This window comes from Mercenaria mercenaria, chromosome 3 (assembly GCF_021730395.1).
Source record: "Mercenaria mercenaria strain notata chromosome 3, MADL_Memer_1, whole genome shotgun sequence".
Classification (NCBI taxonomy): Eukaryota; Metazoa; Mollusca; class Bivalvia; order Venerida; family Veneridae; genus Mercenaria; species Mercenaria mercenaria.
In genome coordinates this window covers 101296021-101318352 of record NC_069363.1, presented here as the reverse complement: position 1 = coordinate 101318352, position 22332 = coordinate 101296021, and the positions used below count along the sequence as shown (strand labels likewise).

General features: G+C 35.5%; 1 protein-coding gene across 1 annotated transcript; it reads left to right on the top strand.

Moving 5' to 3' along the window:
• Positions 1 to 120: 120 nt before the first annotated feature.
• Positions 121 to 20805, top strand: LOC123523820 (DNA ligase 4-like). The gene is made up of 20 exons (XM_053539507.1): positions 121 to 430; positions 3021 to 3098; positions 3366 to 3467; positions 4092 to 4307; positions 4977 to 5069; positions 5447 to 5551; positions 8294 to 8400; positions 9090 to 9235; positions 9737 to 9938; positions 10680 to 10816; positions 11380 to 11525; positions 12062 to 12229; positions 13376 to 13513; positions 15385 to 15531; positions 15797 to 15914; positions 16948 to 17080; positions 17679 to 17814; positions 18632 to 18726; positions 19190 to 19342; positions 19988 to 20805. Exons 1-20 carry the CDS (start codon positions 242 to 244, stop codon positions 20133 to 20135), a joined length of 2757 nt encoding a protein of 918 aa, XP_053395482.1. The 5' UTR covers positions 121 to 241; the 3' UTR covers positions 20136 to 20805.
• Positions 20806 to 22332: the final 1527 nt, after the last annotated feature.

Below are 22332 nucleotides of genomic sequence, written 5' to 3'. Positions count from 1 at the left end.
TTTGACTGCTAAAAGTCATGTTATCAATGGAAATTATTAATTATTTCGATTAAATTTTAAGAACACTAAACAAAAGAAACTACACATAAAAAAGCAAACATTTGAATACTCTTCAGATGGAGGTATAAAAGGTCATTGTTTACACTGGCGAAAATTGCTGAATCTTGTTTTTCAGTTGAAAACAAGTTAAATAACCATTGTATTTGGTATTTCTGTTCAGCAGACCCTTGAATTTTTAACCATGGACGATGACAAGCCAGATTTACCAGCTGTCACGGTTGCATCAAAAGTCCACTTCTCAGAACTTTGTGGATTGCTGGAGAAAATTTCAAAAACTCAAGGAAATGATAAGAAAAAGAGAATTCTTAAAGATTTCATTGATCAGTGGAGAAAATCCCACCAAGTACTGCATGGATCAGACAAAACCACAGTAAGGAAATTCTTTCCAGTATTAACACATGACTGTCAAGTTTTTTGCTTTTGCCGTGTCTCACTTACTTTGCAGAAAATTCATGATCATGCAGTATGGGTGTTTGCGCACACAAGGGATAAAGTAGTAAGACCACTGTTTAGTCAATCAAGATTTTGAAAATATCGATTTCAGACAACTAATCGAGTCCTGTGCTGGTGTTTTGTGTAGAAAATATGAGAAATTTATTCATGAAAACTTGTGTATTTCTTGTACTAGCTACGTGGGTGATTTACAGTCAACTCGTCCCCTAGTCAACTTGTCCCCCTGTCAACTCATCCCCGATTTGGTCATTTCGTCCCCCTTGGCAATTTTAAAATGGTCATTTCGTCCCCCTTTTTCGACCCCTTTTTAAAAACGTATTTTTGAAAAAAATATCAAAGTATGATAAATTAAGTTGTTTTTTCTTTCAAATAAGTATATTTAATACTAAAAATATATGTAAGTTTTTGTTTGTTTTAAGAACTTTTTGCTTTAAATGATCAATTTAATTTTTTTTTCTGTTCTTTTTTTTCTTTCTTTTTGTAAGCCTGCTATGTTGGAGAAAATGATTGCTGTTTAAATGTCCATATTTGATGCTGCTTACTTTCAAACTCTTGAATGAGATTAAACTTTTTATTAAACAATTTTTTATAACAAGTCAAGTCAGTATATACATGTCTTGCCAAAAACTATCATTTGGCGGTTTGCTTAACAGAAGTGAATTGAAAAGCATAATTTCCTCACTCCAATCAACTAATAACAAATTTAATTCTACTAGGAGAAAATTTTGATACATTTCATTCGATCAGTCAACAACTTCTCATGCAATTATATACTAATAACACCTTCCAATCAGCCCAATCAACGCCTTTTTATGTGATTTCTTACCTTTAACACCTTTCGTATGTAGGTATAGGCTCATTCTACTTGTTTTATAGAAACCCGTCTCCTTACTTTTGAAGTATTCTTTTTTTTTATTTTAATGACAAAAAATGAATATAAAGCATGCTGGTAATCTTTAGTAATACATATGTGACATATATTAGTTTTTTATTTATTTCTTATTGTATTTCTAATTAAAACTTTCTTTTATTATGATCAGGGATAAGGATTTATTGCTTTTTCTTTTCTTACCACGCTTACTATGATTTTTAAAAAGTTCATTCGATTTTCTTTTATATTATATTTTATTACTAAGGGCATTGTATTTATTTATTTTTTTAAATTTTATTTCAGATAATTGTCTTATATTTTCAGGATATTTCTTTTTTTATTTTATCAAACCTAATTATTTAAATAAAGTTAACCATTTCCAATATAACTCCTTAAAAACTCACGATGATTTTAAATACCAGTTTTTAAAGTAAAAAATATCATAAAAAAGCAAAAATGCCTAAAATATTAAGGGCGACAAAATTACCAAAAGGGGGACGAATTGACCAAAATGGGGTCGAGTTGACCTAAATGGGGACAAGTTGACCAAATTTTATCATGAGGGGGACGAAATGACCAATTTTCGGGGACGAAATGACCAAATCGGGGACGAGTTGTCTGGGGGACGACTTGACTAGGGGACGAGTTGACTTGATACCACTTGGGACACCGCATCAGGGTATTTTGATACTGGGGTACATGAAATGGCGCACCTTTAATCAAATCTAGATACACTGGGTCCAGCTACTGAACCCTTTCCAAATGCAAACTTTGGATATTTTTTCCCAATTCCAAACAAAATTCACAATCCAGAGCTTTAATCCACAAAATGCTACCTTCTATAAATAAAGATGTTATTATTATTATATTATCATGAATAACCAATCAGCACTATTTAAGTACCTTATAACACTGCGGTTGCTAGAATTTAGCTTAATTGGTCACTCATTCAGAACATTCGTTAATTCTGCATTACATCAAAAATATAACAACTTGAATTATTATAGATGTAAATTGCGAAAATTCATTTCAAGGGTACACAAAAACATGATGTTCTTTAGGGAAATGATACATGTACTGCCAGTGAAACAAGTCGGTATTCCAGTAATGTCTCTGTTTGTCTAGACACTGAAACATGTACTGGAGAATCCAAAAGTTTGTCAAGTGGCCAATCGTAGGAATCGGTCTTGAAGTTTAAGAATGTTAAGAGTCTTTGACTTCGATCTTGAACTCATTCTATACTATAGTCACCCAAAGTCTTAGTCAGAAACTGTTCATACAGCAGAAAAATTATATTTACATTTCTTTAACAAAATCAGAACACAAAATATTTCCCAAAACAATGATTATGTTGATATTTTTTTTCTCAATTTAGACAATATTACAAGTCAAAAATTCCCAATTTTCTCAGGCAGAAAAAGACATGCAGTGTTGATGTAAACACAGAGTTGTCTGCTATTGCTAGCTGGTCACCTAGAAAAATGGCAAAATAATAGCATGATAAGGGTTAATATAGTACATAGTAGCTGAACACATCTACTGTTTCAATTTTACAAATTTTCATACCACTATGTACACACTTTAAATGTAAGAAATGTTAGAGATAAAAAATGTTTCTTTCACTTTGTTTTATCAGGCAGATTCATTTTATCCTGGTATGAGGTTGCTGTTACCACATTTAGAGAAAGAGAGAGTTGCCTATGGTATCAAAGAGGTAAAATGATTCTTATTTGCATAAAATGTTGTTAATAATGATTAGTGTATGACAGTTTACAATGCCATTTCACCATGCACACTTTTGTCAACAGTCTTCATCTGAGATTTTGTTAACTATAATTTATTACAGATCAACCAGTGTTGAATAATGTTCATTGTAGTCATTTAATGTCAGTAACCTGAAGTGGTAGCTTTTATCTAGGCATGTCCAATAATTATGTGCTCTCAAACATTTGTTCATTACATGTACTTTTTTAACCTGCAGCATATGTTTGCCAAATTGTTGATAGAGGTGTTGTGTTTGGGAAAAGACAGTCCAGATGCCCACAGACTTCTCAACTACAAAGCTCCAAGGACTGCTAAAGCTGTAAGAATACCAAAATTCCTATAAAAATCTTCTGATAGGTAACAGCATACTATAGACTCAATTTGGAGGGCTTTTTTGCTATAAAAGTTCTCATACACGATATTTATTGTGAAATTATGCTGTAAAGTAAAAAGACATATGCTGTTGTGAATTAAGATATAAAAGCTATGGGAGTCCTTTTTTGACATCCTTGAGTGTGTGAACAGCCATAACAATTTCCAGTGCAGGCTGTGCCAAATCACTTAAATGATGTCACGGTCATAAAGAAATATCTTATGGTTAACCCTTACCCTGCTATAATGAACTTGTCCACCTTTCAGTTTGGACAGGTACCATTAACTGTTAAAAGGGGTGCTTACCAAAAAGATACTGACAGAATGGCGACCAGTGCAGATCTTGATCAGACTGCATGGATGTGCAGACTGATCATGATCTACACTGGTCGCAAAGACAGAATCAATCGTGACCAGCATGATAAGGGTTAAACTTAGCGGGATGTTTAGGGCTTTGCTATTGTACATTATTTTATGTTAACAGAATATTTTTGAACTTTGCAAGTGTTGTATATTTTATGTTGACAGGATGTTTGTGACTTTGCTAGTTTTACATATTTTATGTTAACAGGATGTTGGGGACTTCGCTAGTGTTGTTTATTTTGTGTTACAAAACCGATGTCCAAGTCGTGGGACCCTGTTTATCCAGGAAGTGAACGACTGTCTTGATGGTATAGCAACAAACAATGCGGCAAAGAAAAAAGATGCTGTACGGAAACACATTGTAAAACTGATTACAAACATGTCTGCTCTAGAACTGAAGTGGCTCACTAGAATGATTGTCAAGGTACATATTGTACAAAAGAATTAACCAGCCAGTGAATATTTTGACCAGTTACCTAATCTCATTTAAATCATTTGAATTGAAAGAGAGAACAAAATTGTAATTAGAAGTAGGAAAAGTACGTATATTTCGGTATAAAGTACTGTGTAACAATGGCAATATTTCAAGATGCCAATTGTAATTTCTACCCAGTTTAATGTAATTCATACTTAATGTAATTCATACTTAATGTTATTTAATTCATACTTAATGTAATTCATAACTAATGTAATGCAATTTATACTTAATGTAATTTATACTTAATGTAATTGATACTTAATTTAATTGGTACCTAATGTAATGCAATTCACACCAAATGTAATTTTATACTCAATGTAATGTAATTCATACTTAATGTAATTATTACTAGTCTAAATGTAATGTTATTCATACCAATGTAATGTAATTCATGCTTAATGTAATTCATAATTAATGTTATATAGATCTAGTTCATACTTAATGTAATTGCTACCTAATGTAATGTAATTCACACAAAATGTAATTCATACTTAATGTAATTGTATGTAATTCATACTTGCATACAACAAGTACAAAACAAAAATTTCAACCCTTAAACATCTTGTACCATTTGCATATATTGTAAACTATGATACTGTTTACCTTTCACACCAGGAGCTGAAGATAGGACTGAGTCAGTCATCAGTATTGTCTGTATTCCATCCTGATGCTGAAGAATTCTACAATGTTAACAACAATTTGGAAAAGGTAAGTTTTGATCTCAATCTTACATGTATGGAGAAATGTGTTTCTCAATACTTTTTTTTTTCTACAAACCAATGTCATATGTCTAGATTATGTAAATATGACTTATGTTAATATAACCCAACATTGCAGTTTTCTTTTTGACTGTTGTTTGAACTTTTAGTTTAGATTCAGATTTGGCTTAGTTTAGATTTGAATATTTGAATGACAAAAACACATTACATTTATAATTGTCATTTTTATCTGTTACATATTGTAACTGTGTTCAAAGTGTTTTTCTTCTTGTACATTTTGAAGTTACATGCTTGAATTTTCAGTAAATTGTTAATCTAAATAATTTTAGGGAGAATATTTTATATATAGATATTATCTGATTGCAGGTTTGCAGAATGATGCATGACCCCTCAGTGAGAATCCATGAGATTGGTATATCCGTGTTCTCACCCTTCACACCAATGCTTGGTGAGAGAGCTTCACCTGATAAGGTAAGGGATTGGTATCTCTGTGTTCTCATCCTTCACACCGATGCTTGGTGAGAGAGCTTCACCTGATATGGTAGGGGATTGGTATATCTGTGTTCTCGCCCTTCACACCGATGCTTGGTGAGAGAGCTTCACCTGATAAGGTAGGGGATTGGTGTATCTGTGTTCTCGCCCTTCACACCGATGCTTGGTGAGAGAGCTTCACCTGATAAGGTAGGGGATTGGTGTATCTGTGTTCTCGCCCTTCACACCGATGCTTGGTGAGAGAGCTTCACCTGATAAGGTAGGGGATTGGTGTATCTGTGTTCTCGCCCTTCACACCGATGCTTGGTGAGAGAGCTTCACCTGATAAGGTAGGGGATTGGTGTATCTGTGTTCTCGCCCTTCACACCGATGCTTGGTGAGAGAGCTTCACCTGATAAGGTAGGGGATTGGTGTATCTGTGTTCTCGCCCTTCACACCGATGCTTGGTGAGAGAGCTTCACCTGATAAGGTAGGGGATTGGTGTATCTGTGTTCTCGCCCTTCACACCGATGCTTGGTGAGAGAGCTTCACCTGATAAGGTAGGGGATTGGTGTATCTGTGTTCTCACCCTTCACACCGATGCTTGGTGAGAGAGCTTCACCTGATAAGGTAGGGGATTGGTGTATCTGTGTTCTCACCCTTCACACCGATGCTTGGTGAGAGAGCTTCACCTGATAAGGTAGGGGATTGGTATATCTGTGTTCTCACCCTTCACACCGATGCTTGGTGAGAGAGCTTCACCTGATAAGGTAGGGGATTGGTATATCTGTGTTCTCACCCTTCACACCGATGCTTGGTGAGAGAGCTTCACCTGATAAGGTAGGGGATTGGTATATCTGTGTTCTCACCCTTCACACCGATGCTTGGTGAGAGAGCTTCACCTGATAAGGTAGGGGATTGGTATACCTGTGTTCTCACCCTTCACACCGATGCTTGGTGAGAGAGCTTCACCTGATAAGGTAGGGGATTGGTATACCTGTGTTCTCACCCTTCACACCGATGCTTGGTGAGAGAGCTTCACCTGATAAGGTAAGAGATTGGTATATCTGTGTTCTCACCCTTCACTACAATGCTTGGTGAGAGAGCTTTACCTGACAAGGTAAGGGATTGGTATATCTTGGGTTTGGTACAAGTACAGAACTTCTTCTGGTAACGTAAAAGACTGGTATATCTGAGACCATTTTCTGCTTGATGAGGATGACTGGATTATATTTATAATGCCTTCCCCATGGGGGAGACATATTGTTTTTGCCCTGTTCATCTGTCCGTTCGTCCGTCACACTTCATTTCTAATCAGTAAATGAAGAACCATTTTAACCTCATAGGGTGGCAGTGCTTATGGAGTAGACAACCCCTATTGTTATTGGGGTCACTCCATTAAAGGTCAAGGTCACAGGGGCCTGAACATTGAAAGCCATTTCCTATCAATACCTTGAGAACCACTTGACCCAGGATGTTGAAACTGCAACGGATGATTGGACATGCACAGTAGATGACCCCTATTGATTTTGGGTCACTCTGTTAAAGGTCACAGGGGCTTGAGCATGGAAAACCATTTCCGTTCAGTAACTGGAGAACCACTTGACACAGAATGTTGAAACTTCATAGGATGATTGGACATGCAGAGAAGATGACCCCTATTGATTTTGGGGCCACTATTAAAGGTAAAGGTCACAGCAAACAGAAATGGACATCCATTTCTGGTCAGTAACTTGAGAACCACTTGACCCAGGATGTTGAAACTTCATAGGGTGATAGGAATTACAGATTAGATAACCTTATTGTTTTTAGGGTCACTATTAAAGGTCAAGGTCACAGTGGACAGAACATTGAAATCCATTTCCAGGCAATAACTTGAGAACCATTTGACCTAGAACCTTCAAAGTTCATAGGGTGATTAGACTTACAGAGTAGATTACTCCTATTGTTTTTGGGGGTCACTCCATCAAAGGTCAAGGTCACAGGGGGCTGAACATAGAAAGTTCTTTCCAGTCAATAACTTGAGAACCATTTGAGCCAGAATGTTGAAACTAGGATGATTGGACATGCAGAGTAGATGAACCATACTGATTTTGGGGTCACTCGATCAAAAGGTCAAGGTCACAGGGGCCTGAACATGGAAAACCTTTTCCAGTTCATAACTTGAGAACCACTAGGCCCAGGATGTTGAAACTTAGTTGGATGATTGGACATGCCAAGTAGATGATCCCTATTTCAGCCAACCATTATTGTCTCTTTGATTTTTGCTCCTGTCCCCTTATGACTTCTTGCCTATATGACTATGCATTGGGGGAGACATGCGCTTTTCTACAAAAGCATCTTGGTTTAGAGAGCTTGGCCTAGTTAAGCATGGGCTTGGTATATTTTTGTTTGCACCATTACAGCAATGCTTGATTAGTGAGCTTCACCAGATTAGGTAAGAAAGAAGTTTATTATTTGAAAAGCAAAGATTTTAACATGCATCACATTGCATGGTTTAAACTTGATTTTTAAATTACCATTGTAGTCTTCCTGACAATATGACACCAGTTAGAAAGCACTACAAGGTGAGTATTGTTAGTATTAGAAATACAGGTACCATGTATTCTGTGACAATGTTGTTCTTCCACAGAAATTTGGTATAAATTTCTGTAATGGATTGTGTTTAAATGGAATGTTAACAGAAATTATTCTGATATTCAGTATTAGAGAATCTCCCTCAGTATCTGTATTTTTTTACAGGTTGAGAAATTAATGGAAGGGAAGCCCTATTATATTGAAACTAAATACGATGGTGAAAGAATGTTGTTACATAAGGATGGTTGTGAATACAAGTTTTTCTCTAGAAGGTAGGTAACTCTTGATGTACAGTAAACATTAGACAGTATTCCTTGAAAACCATAACAGGAGTATTCTTTGGACTTGTGATACTTGTACAAGTGTAAATACCACAGTTTGGAGAGTCGAAAAAATTATTTGCAGGTGACCTGTATTTACAGGTTAACTTTTAGCCTGCTATATTTAAAAGAATGGACTTGTCCATCATACAGTTTTGGGTAATACCATTTATTATTCAAAGGGGTGTTCACTGACAACTGAATATGAAAATAGTGGGCTTTGTGCTCATGTGGTCTATGGTTTAAGGTGGTCATTAGCACCGATTTGTATACTTTCATTTTTCAATAATTCTTTCTTAATTTAGGTTCCACAGTCTCTGTTTATTATTACACTGGAAGAGGTTTGGTAATAAGTTTTGAGGACTGGGATGCTAGACACTGACACTGTGTTCACTTAGTATGGCATCATGAATTTGATACTGTTTGAAAGTTAAGGAAAAGTTGTTATCTTTTAGTTGTAATACTGTGTGACCTATTTTACTTAATGATATTAAGGACAAAGTTTTTGAGAGCCATTAACTCATGATGTCATGTCTCTCTGTATAATGTACATGTATTGCCTGTATGTATAGTATCATCATCATCATCATCATCATCATCAGTATCATCATCATATTTCCATTTACTTTATATGTTTACAGTGGCAATGAATACACTGGTATATTTGGATCTAATCAGTTTGATGGCACCCTGACACAGTATATACATGACCTCTTCAAGCCAGACATCAAGACATGTATCCTGGATGGTGAAATGATCTTGTATCATCCAGAGACACAAACCTATGGTAGAATTTTTCATTATTGCTGAACTGAAAATCTAGACTGATGACCTGTTTACAGATTACCAGTCTCAGTGACTGACTTAATTAGGTTGTTTTCTCTAGTAACATGTATATTTCTTTTTCCTAAGATTTTAACATTGCTGTGAATTATTTATCATTTATAAGGAACCAGTTATCATGGATCCATTGCTTGTATCAGTTCACAACACTACACCAAAAAAACAAAATCATCATTTATTTTCTCTCGGATATTCACAAAATCATACCCAAATGAAAAAGCTGTTTTTCTAAAATTCCATGATTTCTTAGAATCAGGATTAGATAGACAGAATTGGTAAAATCTGCTACATTATTTTTTCTATTTCTTCCAGAAAACTTGCTTAATGGTATTTTCATTAGTCATAGATGACATTTTTAATACGCCTATGCTATATTTGTATTGTATTATTTTTATCAATACATAATTAGTCACAAAATAAACTCATTTATTCTTGTTACCTTCAGCAACCAAAGCAATGAACACAGATGTGAAATCCTCCAATAAAGACGGTTTTCAGCCGTGTCTACATGTGTTTGATATTCTGTTTCACAATGATAAAGTTTTAACCAACCTTCCCCTGAAGGAAAGGGTGAAATACCTCGAGAAAACCTTCAACACTCAGGAGGGCAGACTTATTATCAGTGAACACAAGGAAGCTAAAACCAAGTAAGTTTTCCTGTCTGTATTTTACAGCAAACATTCAACATTAAAGACATGACATGGCCTTCATTTGGGAAGATAGTGAAAACATTCACCCCTCAGACAGGCATTGTCATCAGTTGATATTAAAAACCTAAAACTTAAGTTCAGTAAGACTGGGCTACCCATACTATATTTTTTGACTGCTAACTGTTGCAATGTTGAAAACAATCATAGAATGAAAAATTGCTCTTGCACAGAAAATTTTATTTTTCAGTTACTCTTACATGCCAATGTATGTATTCAAATTCAAGTTTAATTAAGGAGGGTAGTTTTAAATCTTTAGCCTGCTGTTGGCAAATGATTCTGCTTTTGCGAACTTTGCAGATCAATTTGCAGATCATGATCTGCACTGTTGGCTATTCAGTCATTAAATTTTCAATGAACACCCCTTCGAATAATAAATGGTATTGCCAAATTGAATGACAGACCTGTCCATTTTAGAAATCTAGCAGGCTAAATGTTAAAGTAATTGACCCGTAATGACAGTCGGCGATTTACATGACATAACGTAATAACTCGATACTACTTCGGCATTATACGGCTGCTGATGCAGTGAGTATAAGCAACCAGATGGAGAATGTTGAAGTCCTGTTCAGAGAACTGGCAATCAAACAGAAATAACCAATATTCATTATGGGTCCATTATCTTAAGCTGAATATGTGCTATTTTCTCAATAATTTCTTTTGATTTTACTATACTTGCAGCCAGGACTGTGCCGATGCCCTGAATGAAGCTATAGATGGTCGAGAGGAAGGTATCATGGTTAAGAACCCGGAGTCAGTATATAGACCTAATACCAGGAAAGGGGGATGGTTCAAGGTTAAACCGGAGTATGTTGGAGGTATGCCAGTCATACATGCATATAGAGTTATTCATAAAAATATTGCCAACTAAACAAAACCGATCATATTTGCTTTACAACTGATAATCTCAAACCAAAATTCAGACCAGTAGCAGAAACTTGTGACATAGTGGCAGAGTGTTTAGTGTTTCTGACTTGTAAATTACTATAATATAGCTGTAAATTCATGTTATCATTGTTGAGCTGTTTCACTGTAGGAAGTAGCTGACTTGCACACTGATGAGGGTTCTTAGCTAGGATCCTTTAGCAGTAAATGTTGAAAGTTATGATATAGTTTTTTTAAACCAGTGAGATGTATAGTAATGTTGAAAGTTATGATATAGTTTTTTTAAACCAGTGAGATGATATATTTCAGACTGTTTTAGAAATTATAAACCTGGATTAGTATCTTGTTTCTGTAGTAATTTTTGATTATATTAGGAATGATAAGTTTGATTCTTTTTGATAATGATACTTTATCATCTTCTGAGATTATTTTTTTTTTCAGAAGTATGTCATGGTTCAAAGTGGGTGTATTATAATCTTTTAGTTATTTTTCTTAGGTTTAATGGATGAGTTAGATGTATTGGTTGTGGGAGGATATTTTGGTGTAGGACACAGAGCAGGTATGATGTCTCACTTCCTGTGTGCTGTAGCTGTACCACCAAAAGAAGGAAATCAACCGGAACTATTCTACTCATTCTGCAAGGTAAATTTAGTTATGTAATCAGCATTAAAAAAGAGAAAACTTTTATGGCAATTCATTCAGCTTCATCCAAAATCAGGGTTATGCTTTTTAACTCACACTTTTTGCATTTCTCTGTATCAAAGGATTGCTAATATAATGTTTTGAGCTAAAAATTTTGTAAGTACATGATCTGAAATATATTATGAAGGAAGTTTTTGTTACCATCAATGTATGTACCGTCAAACCTTTATAAAAAAAGACCATGCTTATAAAAATCAAAAATGGTCTTAATGAGCAGAACTGATGGTATCTTTCCAGGTAAGTAAGGTGTTTATTTTGAAATAACATGTACAGTCTTTAGAGCTAAGTGGTCTCTGTGAACTTCACAGATGATCTTCAGCATAGTTTGACTGTATTAAAGGTTGTGCATCAAAATGACTCTTCTAATGCTTTAAATCACACATACATTTTTACATGTATTTTAAACCGAAGTTAAGTTTCTTGGCTGTACGTTTGAAAATGCATGTTTTAATATGCTCATGGTTTTTGTAATACAGATAGGATCAGGTTATTCCAAGAAAGAGCTCCAAGACTTCAATGCTAAGCTGGTAGATCATTGGCAAGCATTTGACAAGAAAAATCCACCTAAGTGTATAGAGCTAGCATCTGGCTTCAAAGAGAAACCAGATGCATGGATAGAACCTAGCAAGTCAGCCATAGTACAGGTAATGCCACATCGTCTTTATTCTCAACTGTCAGTTGTCCTCTGATTGACAGGTATTGACATTAAAAACTCGTGTTATTTCCATTGCCAGTGAAGCTGAGATGGGTGAAATAATAATAATTTGACAATATCTGTCCATATGTCATTACATAAGCACTTATCCAACCTGAAATTGGATACCTTTGGATGAATTTTTATGTCCACAGTGTCGAAGACCAGTGAGTTGTTTTATATTGGAACTTTCTGTTTGTCTGTAGTTCCTTTAGTCATTCTGTCACAGTTTTGTGACTTTTTCAGAAATAAAATAACAGAAGTGACTCAAACTCACATTTGACCTTTATTTATGTATACCATAAATAAACTAACTTGAGCTGCATTTTAGAGGACAAATATTATTTCAGCTATTTTCATACACTCCATCTGTAAATTTATAGATTCAGTGCTGTTATAATGAAAATGAATGTACCCCATGATGCCAAATTCTAATATGCTTGTCTCTATTAAAACACGCTAGAATGACGTCACATTGACGTGCAGTGATGTGAAAGTTTTTGTTGCAACCAAGAAAGAGCCCTGCTATATTTTATCTACTGTTTTAGATTAAGGGCATATTAGAATTGAAATACTTTATAGCAAAAGAGTGTATTAACACTTTATACACTCGGGCGGTATTACGTCATACAAATTATTTCACTTGGGCTGCGCCCACTTGCAATTGTTACGCCCAACGTATAACCGCCTATCGTGCATAAATAGTGTTAAAACACTCTTTTGCTATAAAATATTTCTTTAATATAACAACACTTAAGGCAGGTTATACTGTGTTGGTAGTATTTGATTCTATTTGGAGAAGTTCTCTTAATATAAAAAAAGCTATAATTTTGGACTCATGCTTGTGAAAGATTCTGTTATTTTCTCACAGTATATTGTTGTTATCAAGTGTTTTATTTCTATGTCTAACAACCCATTTATTTTTAGAGGATTTTGTTTAATAATTACATAGGATACTTGAATATATGAATACTTTGGTTTTTATCAAAATTTTGTCCAGAGTTGTGGAATTTAGTCTGTTTTTTTGTTGTTGATTTTGTTAATGGAAGTTTATAACATTAGGTGGATGATATATAAATATAGGAATGTGTTACAGATCAAAGCAGCTGAGATTATTGACAGTGACAGATTCCGTACAGGTTTTACATTACGATTTCCGAGAGTAGAAAAGTTCCGAGATGACAAGGAGTGGTATGACTGTATGACTGTGGAGGAGGTTGAACAACTCAAACAGGTAATGCTTTAACAAGTTTTACAGATTACATAGATGCAGAGCTTTTTTTACCAGAAGAAATACTCTTTAGTCTGGAATCGGAGTTCAGTAGCTTAAGTAGCTAATTTGTACCTAGGTGTTAAAGGATATCTTCACTTTCAAGACAAGGTTTTTGTCGAGCCCGCTTGCGGATGCGAAGACATAGTTGTCCAAATGGCTGTTCGGTGTATGTGCGTCCGTCTGTCCGTGCGTGCGTCCATCCGTGCGGGCTAACAAATTGGTACTTGAGTGTCTAGCAGGTTAGGGTTGTGTGTGCGTGCGTCTGTGCGTCCGTCCAGATTTGTTTGTCCAGACCATAACTTTGACATGCATGGAGCAATCTTGTTTATATTTGGCATGAATGTTAACCTCAGTGAGACGGATTGTCATGCACTAACCCCAGGTTCCTATCTCAAAGGTCAAGGTCACATTCAAAAATGACTGTCAGGAGCATTTCTTCTTCATGCATGGAAGGATTTTGATTTAACTTGGCACAATTTTTCACCATCATGAGACGGAGTGTCATGCGCAAGAACCAGGTCCCTAGGTCTAAGGTCAAGGTCACAGAGGTCAAAGGATACAAGAATGACAACTTTGTCCAGAGCATTTCTTCTTCATGCATGGAGGGATTTTGATGTCGCTTGGCACAAATGTTCACCACTTTGAGACGGAGTGTCATGCACAAGAACCAGGTCCCTAGGTCTAAGGTCAAGGTCACAGAGGTCAAAAGTTAGATACAAAAATGACATTGTCTGGAGCATTTCTTTTTGATGCATAGAGGGATTTTGATGTAACTTGGCACAATTGTTCATCATCATGAGACGGAGTGTCATGCACAAGATCCTAGAATTACTTCCCTTTGTTGTTACTATAAATAGCTTATATTCGTAACTTTTTTGTTACTGGTCATAGGGAAAAATCAAGACCACTTTTCTGTAGTACAACATGCATGTTACATCCAATTTTCAGGTGAATTTTGACCTATCTCTACTGGTGAGGATTTTTGTGTGGACTTAGATTTTTTTTTTTTTTTTAAGATTTACGTCCCTTTATTGTTACTTTAAATAACTTATATTATAACTTTTTGCAATCTCGTTTTTATTTGGCATAAATGTTTGCCTCAGTGAGACAGGGTGTGTCATGTGCAACTCCCAGTCCTTTTGACAGCGGGCAGGCTCGACATGTTGCCCGTGGGCGTCTAGTTTATGTAAGATGTTCTGTCTACAAGAGAACACTTTTATTATGAATATGTCTCATCAAAGTACATTTTGGGTGTAACTAGAAGAAGATGCCATTTGTTTATTCACCCATGCTTAACAATGATAGCTCAATAATTGAATTAGGTTAGAAAGCTCAAAATACATTACCAGTGCATCTGTAATGTGTTGGTTTATCCTACATAATTGAGCCGCACCATGAGAAAAACATCAGGAATACAATCCTTAAAATATCTGAACCGTGCCATTAGAAAACCAACATAGTGGCTTTGTGACCAGCATGGATCCAGACTAGTCTGTGCATCCGCGCAGTCTGGTCAGGATCCATGCTATTCTCTAACAGCTTCTCTAAATGCAATAGACTTTGAAAGCGGACAGCATGGATCCTGACCAGACTGTGCAGATGCACAGACTAGTCTGGATCCATGCTGGTCGCAAAGTCACTATGTTGGTTTTCTAATGGCACGGCTCAGTTATTTTAAGGATTGTATTCCTAATAAACACTATATGAGATCATTACATTTGAACCTATTGTATTATAGAAAGAATTATGTTAACTGCCCAATATCAACCTTCATTGACATTGTGGCAAGCAACATTTAAATGTTAAATGACATAGTTGTTGTTCTATTTCAGAAATCAGGAGGAAAGTTGACAGGAGGTTATGTGGAACTTGGGGAAGAACAAGAACCTGCTAAAAAGAAGAGAAAGATTGTATCTCGCGCAGTGAGGCCCACCTTGGGTAGTCAATTCAGGGCTGCTGACACTTCTTCTGTACAACAGGTAAGGTGAATTTTTGGTCAAAAATGATATTCAGAACTCCTAAACCATTTTTTAGCAATTCTAACACTTATATTATTAACATAATTCTAATATTTGTCAGAATTGTTAAAGTGAAATTCCTAATATTCAAAAATGTATTTTATTTTGATGAAAGATAAAAATTGTGAATTAGATATGAATTCTTGGTGAAGCTGTATTATCTATTTATTTTCCATCAAGAGGGTAATGGTGTGTGCCTTCCATTATGAACACTTATTTTTTCCAGGTTTCAAAGCTGCTAGAAGGCAGGGAGATATGTGTAATAAATGGACCATCCTCTTGTTCAAAACAAGAATTGGAAAAGAAAATTGTAGAACATGGTGGAACTGTAGTACAAAACCCAGGTATACCTCTTTTGATATTTAGAAAATCCAACACTGGTAATTATTTAAATTAAACAAAATTACAGGACTATCTGCAGGAATGTTATTAACACAACTCTTTATTATGTGCCCCTAATATTTGTTTAGATAGCCAGTACCGAGTTGTTCTCTGTAGGAAATTGGAAGACAGTCAGTGATTCTACCAAAGTGAATTGATTCCAGTTGAGGCTAATGGGGGTCTTCCTTCTTCAGTAAGACTGAAGTGCTTCTGTTTCAAAAGGGTGTTGATGTCTCATAAATTAAGAATAGCTGTCAGAGGACAGTAATGCTCACTATTCACTATTATAGTGAAAAAAATGTTAGATGTGTAAGTACAATTGTATAAACAGGTATAAAGGAACAACAATTTGTTTTAAATAAGTAAGGGTACAGAAATTTCCCCGCAAGAAATTGGCACAACTTTGTGAACAAGAGCTGTCACTAATGGTGACAAATGCCCCCGCAGTGCCTTGACCTTTGACCTGGTGACACCAAAGTCAGTAGGGGTCGTGTACTCAATAAGTACTATCAGCATGTGAAGTTTGAAGGTCCAGGGCGCAGTGGTTTGCGAGTAAAGTGCCTTCATGCAAAAAATTAACGTTGTGACGAACAAACGAACTAACGAATGGACGGACAGTTGAAAACTAATATGCCTCCCTTCGGGGGCATAAAAAGCATGCATAGTAAGAGTTATGGAACCTGTTTAGTACATGTCATACCCTCGCAGTGAACAATTGTTGTAAGTTTCAATGGTTTCTGGTATACCAGCTGGCTTAAACATACAAAATGTGGACATGGATGCTATTAAATGGTAAAGTTGAATGGTTCAACTTATTTTGGAATAGTTGAGATAAAAATTAAATGATGAAAAGAGATATGCAAATTAAATGATGAAAAGAGATATGCTTTTGTATTAATATGTCAAATTTGGTAATTTCAACTTATTTGCTTGAAAACATTTGTAGATGTTGATATGTTTCTGTAGTGAATGAACAGTTGTCATATTTTTGTGCAGGTATTGACACATATTGTGTAGTGGTGGAGAAGATTGTATTCAGGGTAAACAACATGATTAAAACCAACCATTATGATATTGTAAAAGCTGAATGGTTAATAAGATGCCTAGATGCCAAAACATTGACACCTTGGTGAGTATAAATCATGTTTCAGTTTTCTGTATTCAGTCCTAACCAGTATGCTCCATTTCGAGCTTTTGTCACTGTACTTCAGCTACGTCCATGTTTAAAAATTTGTACATTGAATAAACAGATTATGTCAGAGGGTTTTTAACTGCCCCACTGTTTTTCTGTAGGAGCTTTGTGAATCATTTAGTTCATATTAGCCTCTTAGTCAGTTAATATAGTGTCATGTCCTATATGTTTTTCGACTGATCACACGGTTAGAAATGATAACACTCAAGCACTGTAAAAATGGCCTAATTGTTATGGTTTCTGACTTCTACACACTTGCCCTTAAAAGCTTGCAGGTTAAGCTCAACCAGAGAAGAGAGTGTTTTATGTGTGAAATCCATCCAGCTGGAGTTTGAAATGTTGTTATGCCGACACAGATGCCTATCAAAGATGATAATTATGCATAGAAATCACCCTATCTTCATCCGCCATCAAAGGTGGAATAATCAATGTATATGACCTTAGCCATTGTGTTACCTCCAAACAAGACAACTAATTGTTTGTAAATTTCACCAATTGAATGCTTGAACAAAATTAATATATATGTATTTTACAGGTCACCAGGAGATATGATAAATGTTTCTGAGAAAACCATGAAGTTATTTCAGCAAGATTTTGATGAGTATGGTGACAGTTATATAGAGGAAACTACACCAGATAGACTAGCTGAAGTCCTCGCCAAAGTAGAACATGTAAGTTTACTGTTGCAGGGGAACGAACAAAATGCTTGGGATATCCCAAACTATGACTAATCCACAGATAGAAAATATAAGAAGATTATCAGGGACCTAAAGAATTGCTTGAGTAAACAGTGCTTCTTAACTGCCAATACTATTAATCAGTGTACTTGAGATATGTCCTTTGATAGAATGTTCTTGGTATATGTCTTTCAAGTTTTTGATGAAATTGACTATGTACATGTTCTGTTTCTAAATGTTTTGGTATATGTTCCATGCTTATCTGGTGACTCTGGTCTGTGATCAAACATCCTGATACATGTATATGTTCTGTGATTAGATGCCCTGGTATTTGTTTTGCGACCATTTGCAAATGTTGTGTACACATTCTTTGACCGATCTGATGAATTTCCTGTGGTCATATGATACTTGATATACTGTAAAAGTAAAAATCCATGTGTAAATATTCACCATTAGTATAATTCAAATTCTAGAAGGTTACCATTTTTACAATTTCACCAATATTAAACCCCGTGAACATACTCAACATTTCAAAATCACGAAATTTTGATCCAGCGAAAATTTATGCTTTTATGTTATATTCTATGATCAAATACCCTCGTTATGTGATTAGTTAAATGTTCTGCTATATATTGTGTGATCAAATGTCGTATGATATACTAGTCTTTATATATGTAGTGCAAGGAATGTTCTGGTATAATGTTCTGGTGTATGCTTTGTGATCAGGTTATTGTTCATAGTACGTTCATAATTATGTTCTGTGAAGTGAAAGTTTCATGTAGTTGATAACAAGATGTATTTTATACTGCAGGACCCTGATGATAAGCTCAGTAACACAGAGATAGCAGAACTTGAAGATAAATATTTCCCCGATGAATCACCATATGGTCTTTTGAGAACTTGCAAGTACGTTACAACCTTTTCAAAATATGGAGAAGTTTTTGCCATATTATTTTTTTATATCCACACAGTGTGGGTATAAAACTAATCTAATCTGACATAAAAACTTCACTGTCACCAGTTTCTCTTCTTTTCTGCTAAGTGCATGTAATGCAAAAATCTGTAGTGTCAGTGTGTTAGAATGATTGTGGTTTAATTGACTTATCAGTGGGAATGAAAAATGACTTCACAGGGACTCGGACTGAGAGTCTAGGAATAGTGTTCTTTTACTCTTACGGACCGAGCTCTGGATTGCTTTCATGAATTCTCTTCAGATTGTAAAGCAATGAAGCAATAAATGCGGCAGATTGCCATCTTAATTTCGATTTGGGAAAATGATGTAATTTCAGTTAATTTCTGTATCTTTTTATAAATCTTTTATGTAGTAATAGGGGAAGTAGAGTTGATCATCGATTTGTTTCTGCTTCAGAATCTACCTCGACAATAATTTAGTACTAGGTGATAAGTCTACACATATCAAAGATAGCAGTTTGGATTTATTAGCGCTAGAGTTACGTTTCTTTGGAGCAGAGATATCGAATAAACTCACATCAGACATCTCACACGTCATGGTCGATGAAAGGTATGTACTGATAAACATTGCCAGGCCAGTTTTATTTACTAGTATTAGGCCTTGGATGTATAGATTTCAACAAAATTTCAGAGTAGATTAATCATCAAGTGTCTAGGTAACTTTTTAAAGGTTTTAATATTTCTTAACATTTTTCAAGTCAGATTATGTAAATGGAAGTTTGTTCAAGCTTTTTTTTCAAAGTCAAGACATCATTAATCTATGGTCCAGTGATTAAGGTATCGGCTATTAAATTCTGGGTTTGTGGCTGCATGACCCACAGGGTTCACAAACATGCCTTCTTATATGACACCAGTACTGATTTCACCAGGAAGCAGATTCAAGAAGAGTTCAAACAAGCTTGAAGCTTTCGTCAAAATTGAGCTAAAATAAATAAGCAGAATGAGACAGTAGATATTATATTACACTGTGTTTTTGAACAGAGTTGATGTCATTAACTGACACATTCAATGGGGATCCTAAATGAATTAAGTTCTTGATATTTGAAAGATAGAGCAGGTTTTGGTCCAATTAGCAAATCAAAAACTTGGTCCAGTATTGATATAAAGTTAGTAAAATATTTTGACAGACAATATGTAATATATCATTATACAATATTTCAAGTCACTGATATAATGTTATTGATAATTTACACAGTGATCTCAGTCGGCTGGCAGAGTTGAAGAAAGAGCGTAGAACTAGACACAAGAAGTTCCACATTGTCACACCAGCTTGGGTCAAACAGTGTATGGAAGAAGGCTCAGTCATCAATGAACGTGCATTTGAACCCGTTGTTCCATCCTGAAACACTTGAAGAAGATACTCTATCACAACACAAAAGCAGATTTTGTAGAAGAAGTAGTGCAATTTGATGACATACATTTCAAATGTTGATTGACAAACTATTGTTACATGTTGATTACCGATCGGTATAACTCTAATACTGTTATCTGTTAGTGTTGTTTCTACAAATTTACTAAAAACCTATACCATATCAAAGAAAAAGGCAATGAAAAGCCTATATTCAAGGCACATTATTCATTTCTAAGGGACCAGATTTCTATATGGAAGCTTAAATGCTTTCCCTCCGATTCAGTCTTACTTGATCAATTTGTTTAACTTTACATCAAGTAGTGGAATAACTTATTCCATGAATAGTTTTACTTTAAAAATTTCTTCTTTGTTTAAAATAGAGATACATTAAAAATTTCAAGTATGCAGTTATTAAAGCCAAAAGGACTTTGACCACTGGAAAACAAGTATGTTACCTAATATACTCCTTACCAAGCAGTCAAAACAAGCAAGAAACAATTTTGCAAGGATTATAATTGATGTTAGAGTTTAGGAACACACAAGTTTCACCTGAATCATGCCTACATGGTTTCATAACATTGTATTGTGATCATTTGTCACATATGTTAATATGCCATGTGCCATTCTATTTATTTATATCATAATAAATCATCTGAAGTTTTTATGTTTTCTTTATCATGAGAATCTGTCTGGTCTGTTTCTCTAGGTAGCTGTATCAAATACTATAAGATTCTTTCACTGGTTGTAGGTGCAGATGGGAATTTCCAGTCTCGAGGGTTACTGTTTAGGCGGTTACGAGGCTCCAGCCGAGTGACCGCGTAAACAGTTACCTGAGAGTCGGATATACCCATCTGCACCTACAGCCAGTGATAGTAAAAAATAAATTCAAACAAATGATTTTCTTATAGCTCTTTTTTCTTATAGTAGCGTATTAACAATACGCGGGAACTACGTCAGAAAACAGGAAGTACGTCATGTCATTACAGAGATGAGAACAACCTAAGAATAATACTTTCTTGCATACCAGATGGGGATTTCTGGTGATTTCACCGGTGCTGGAAATGATGTATAACGAACTACATATGTACAGAAGATGTGTGTAGTAATAATAATGTTTTTCGTAAACGGGATAAAAAATTAAATATTTTGATTGTTCCTCTTTGTTCCTTATAACATATTTGACGATTCAGAAAACGTTATTTTAAAGAAATAACGTAACCTTTTTATTGCAGATGATAAAACAAAACCGGAACTCCTACGTTGTTTTCGTCTCTGTAACATCATGACGTACTTCCTGTTTACGGACGTGAAGTTCCCGCGCTTTGTTAATACGCTACTGTAAGAAAAAATCATTTGTTTAAATTTAATTTAAACTCTTCTTTGTTGAATATGGTATGCAAGAAAAAGATTCTATCACAGGCTGTAGGTGCAGTTAGGAATATCCGGCTCTCGGGTAACTGTTAACGCGGTCACTCGGCTGGAGTCTCGTAACCGCCTAAACAGTTATCCTCGAGACCGGAAATTCCCATCTGCACCTACAACCAGTGAAAGAATCCTATATTGTTATATGCCCAAAGGGATGTTTTATGTTATGACACTGGTGTTTGTCTGTTCGTCAGCAATTTCATATCCGCTCTGTAACTCTTAAACACCTTAAAGGATTTCAACAAGAGCTGTCACTAATGGTGACAAATGCCCCCCGCATCAACTTGACCTTTGACTTGGTGACCCCAAGGTCAGTAGGGGTGGTGTACTCAATAAGTACTATCAACATGTGAAGTTTGAAGGTCCTGGGTGAAGTGGTTTGCATGTAAAGTGCCTTCATGCAAAAAGTTAACATTGGCCCCTGCGACCATGACCTTTGACCTGGTGACCCCAAAGTCAGTTGGGTAGGTGTACTCATAAAGTAATATCAGCTTGTAAAGTTTGAAGGTCATGGGTGAAGTGGTTCGCGAGTGAAGTGCCTTCATGCAAAAAGTTGAGGTTGGCCCCTGTGACCTTGAACTTTGACCTGGTAACCCCAAAGTCAGTAAGAGTGGTGTACTCAATAAGTACTATCAGCATGTGAAGTTTGAAAGTCCTGGGTGCTATATTTCGCAAGTAAAGTGCCTTCATGCAAAAAGTTAACTTTGGACCCTGTGACCTTGACCTTTGACCTGGTGACCCCAAAGTCAGTAGGAGTGGTGTAC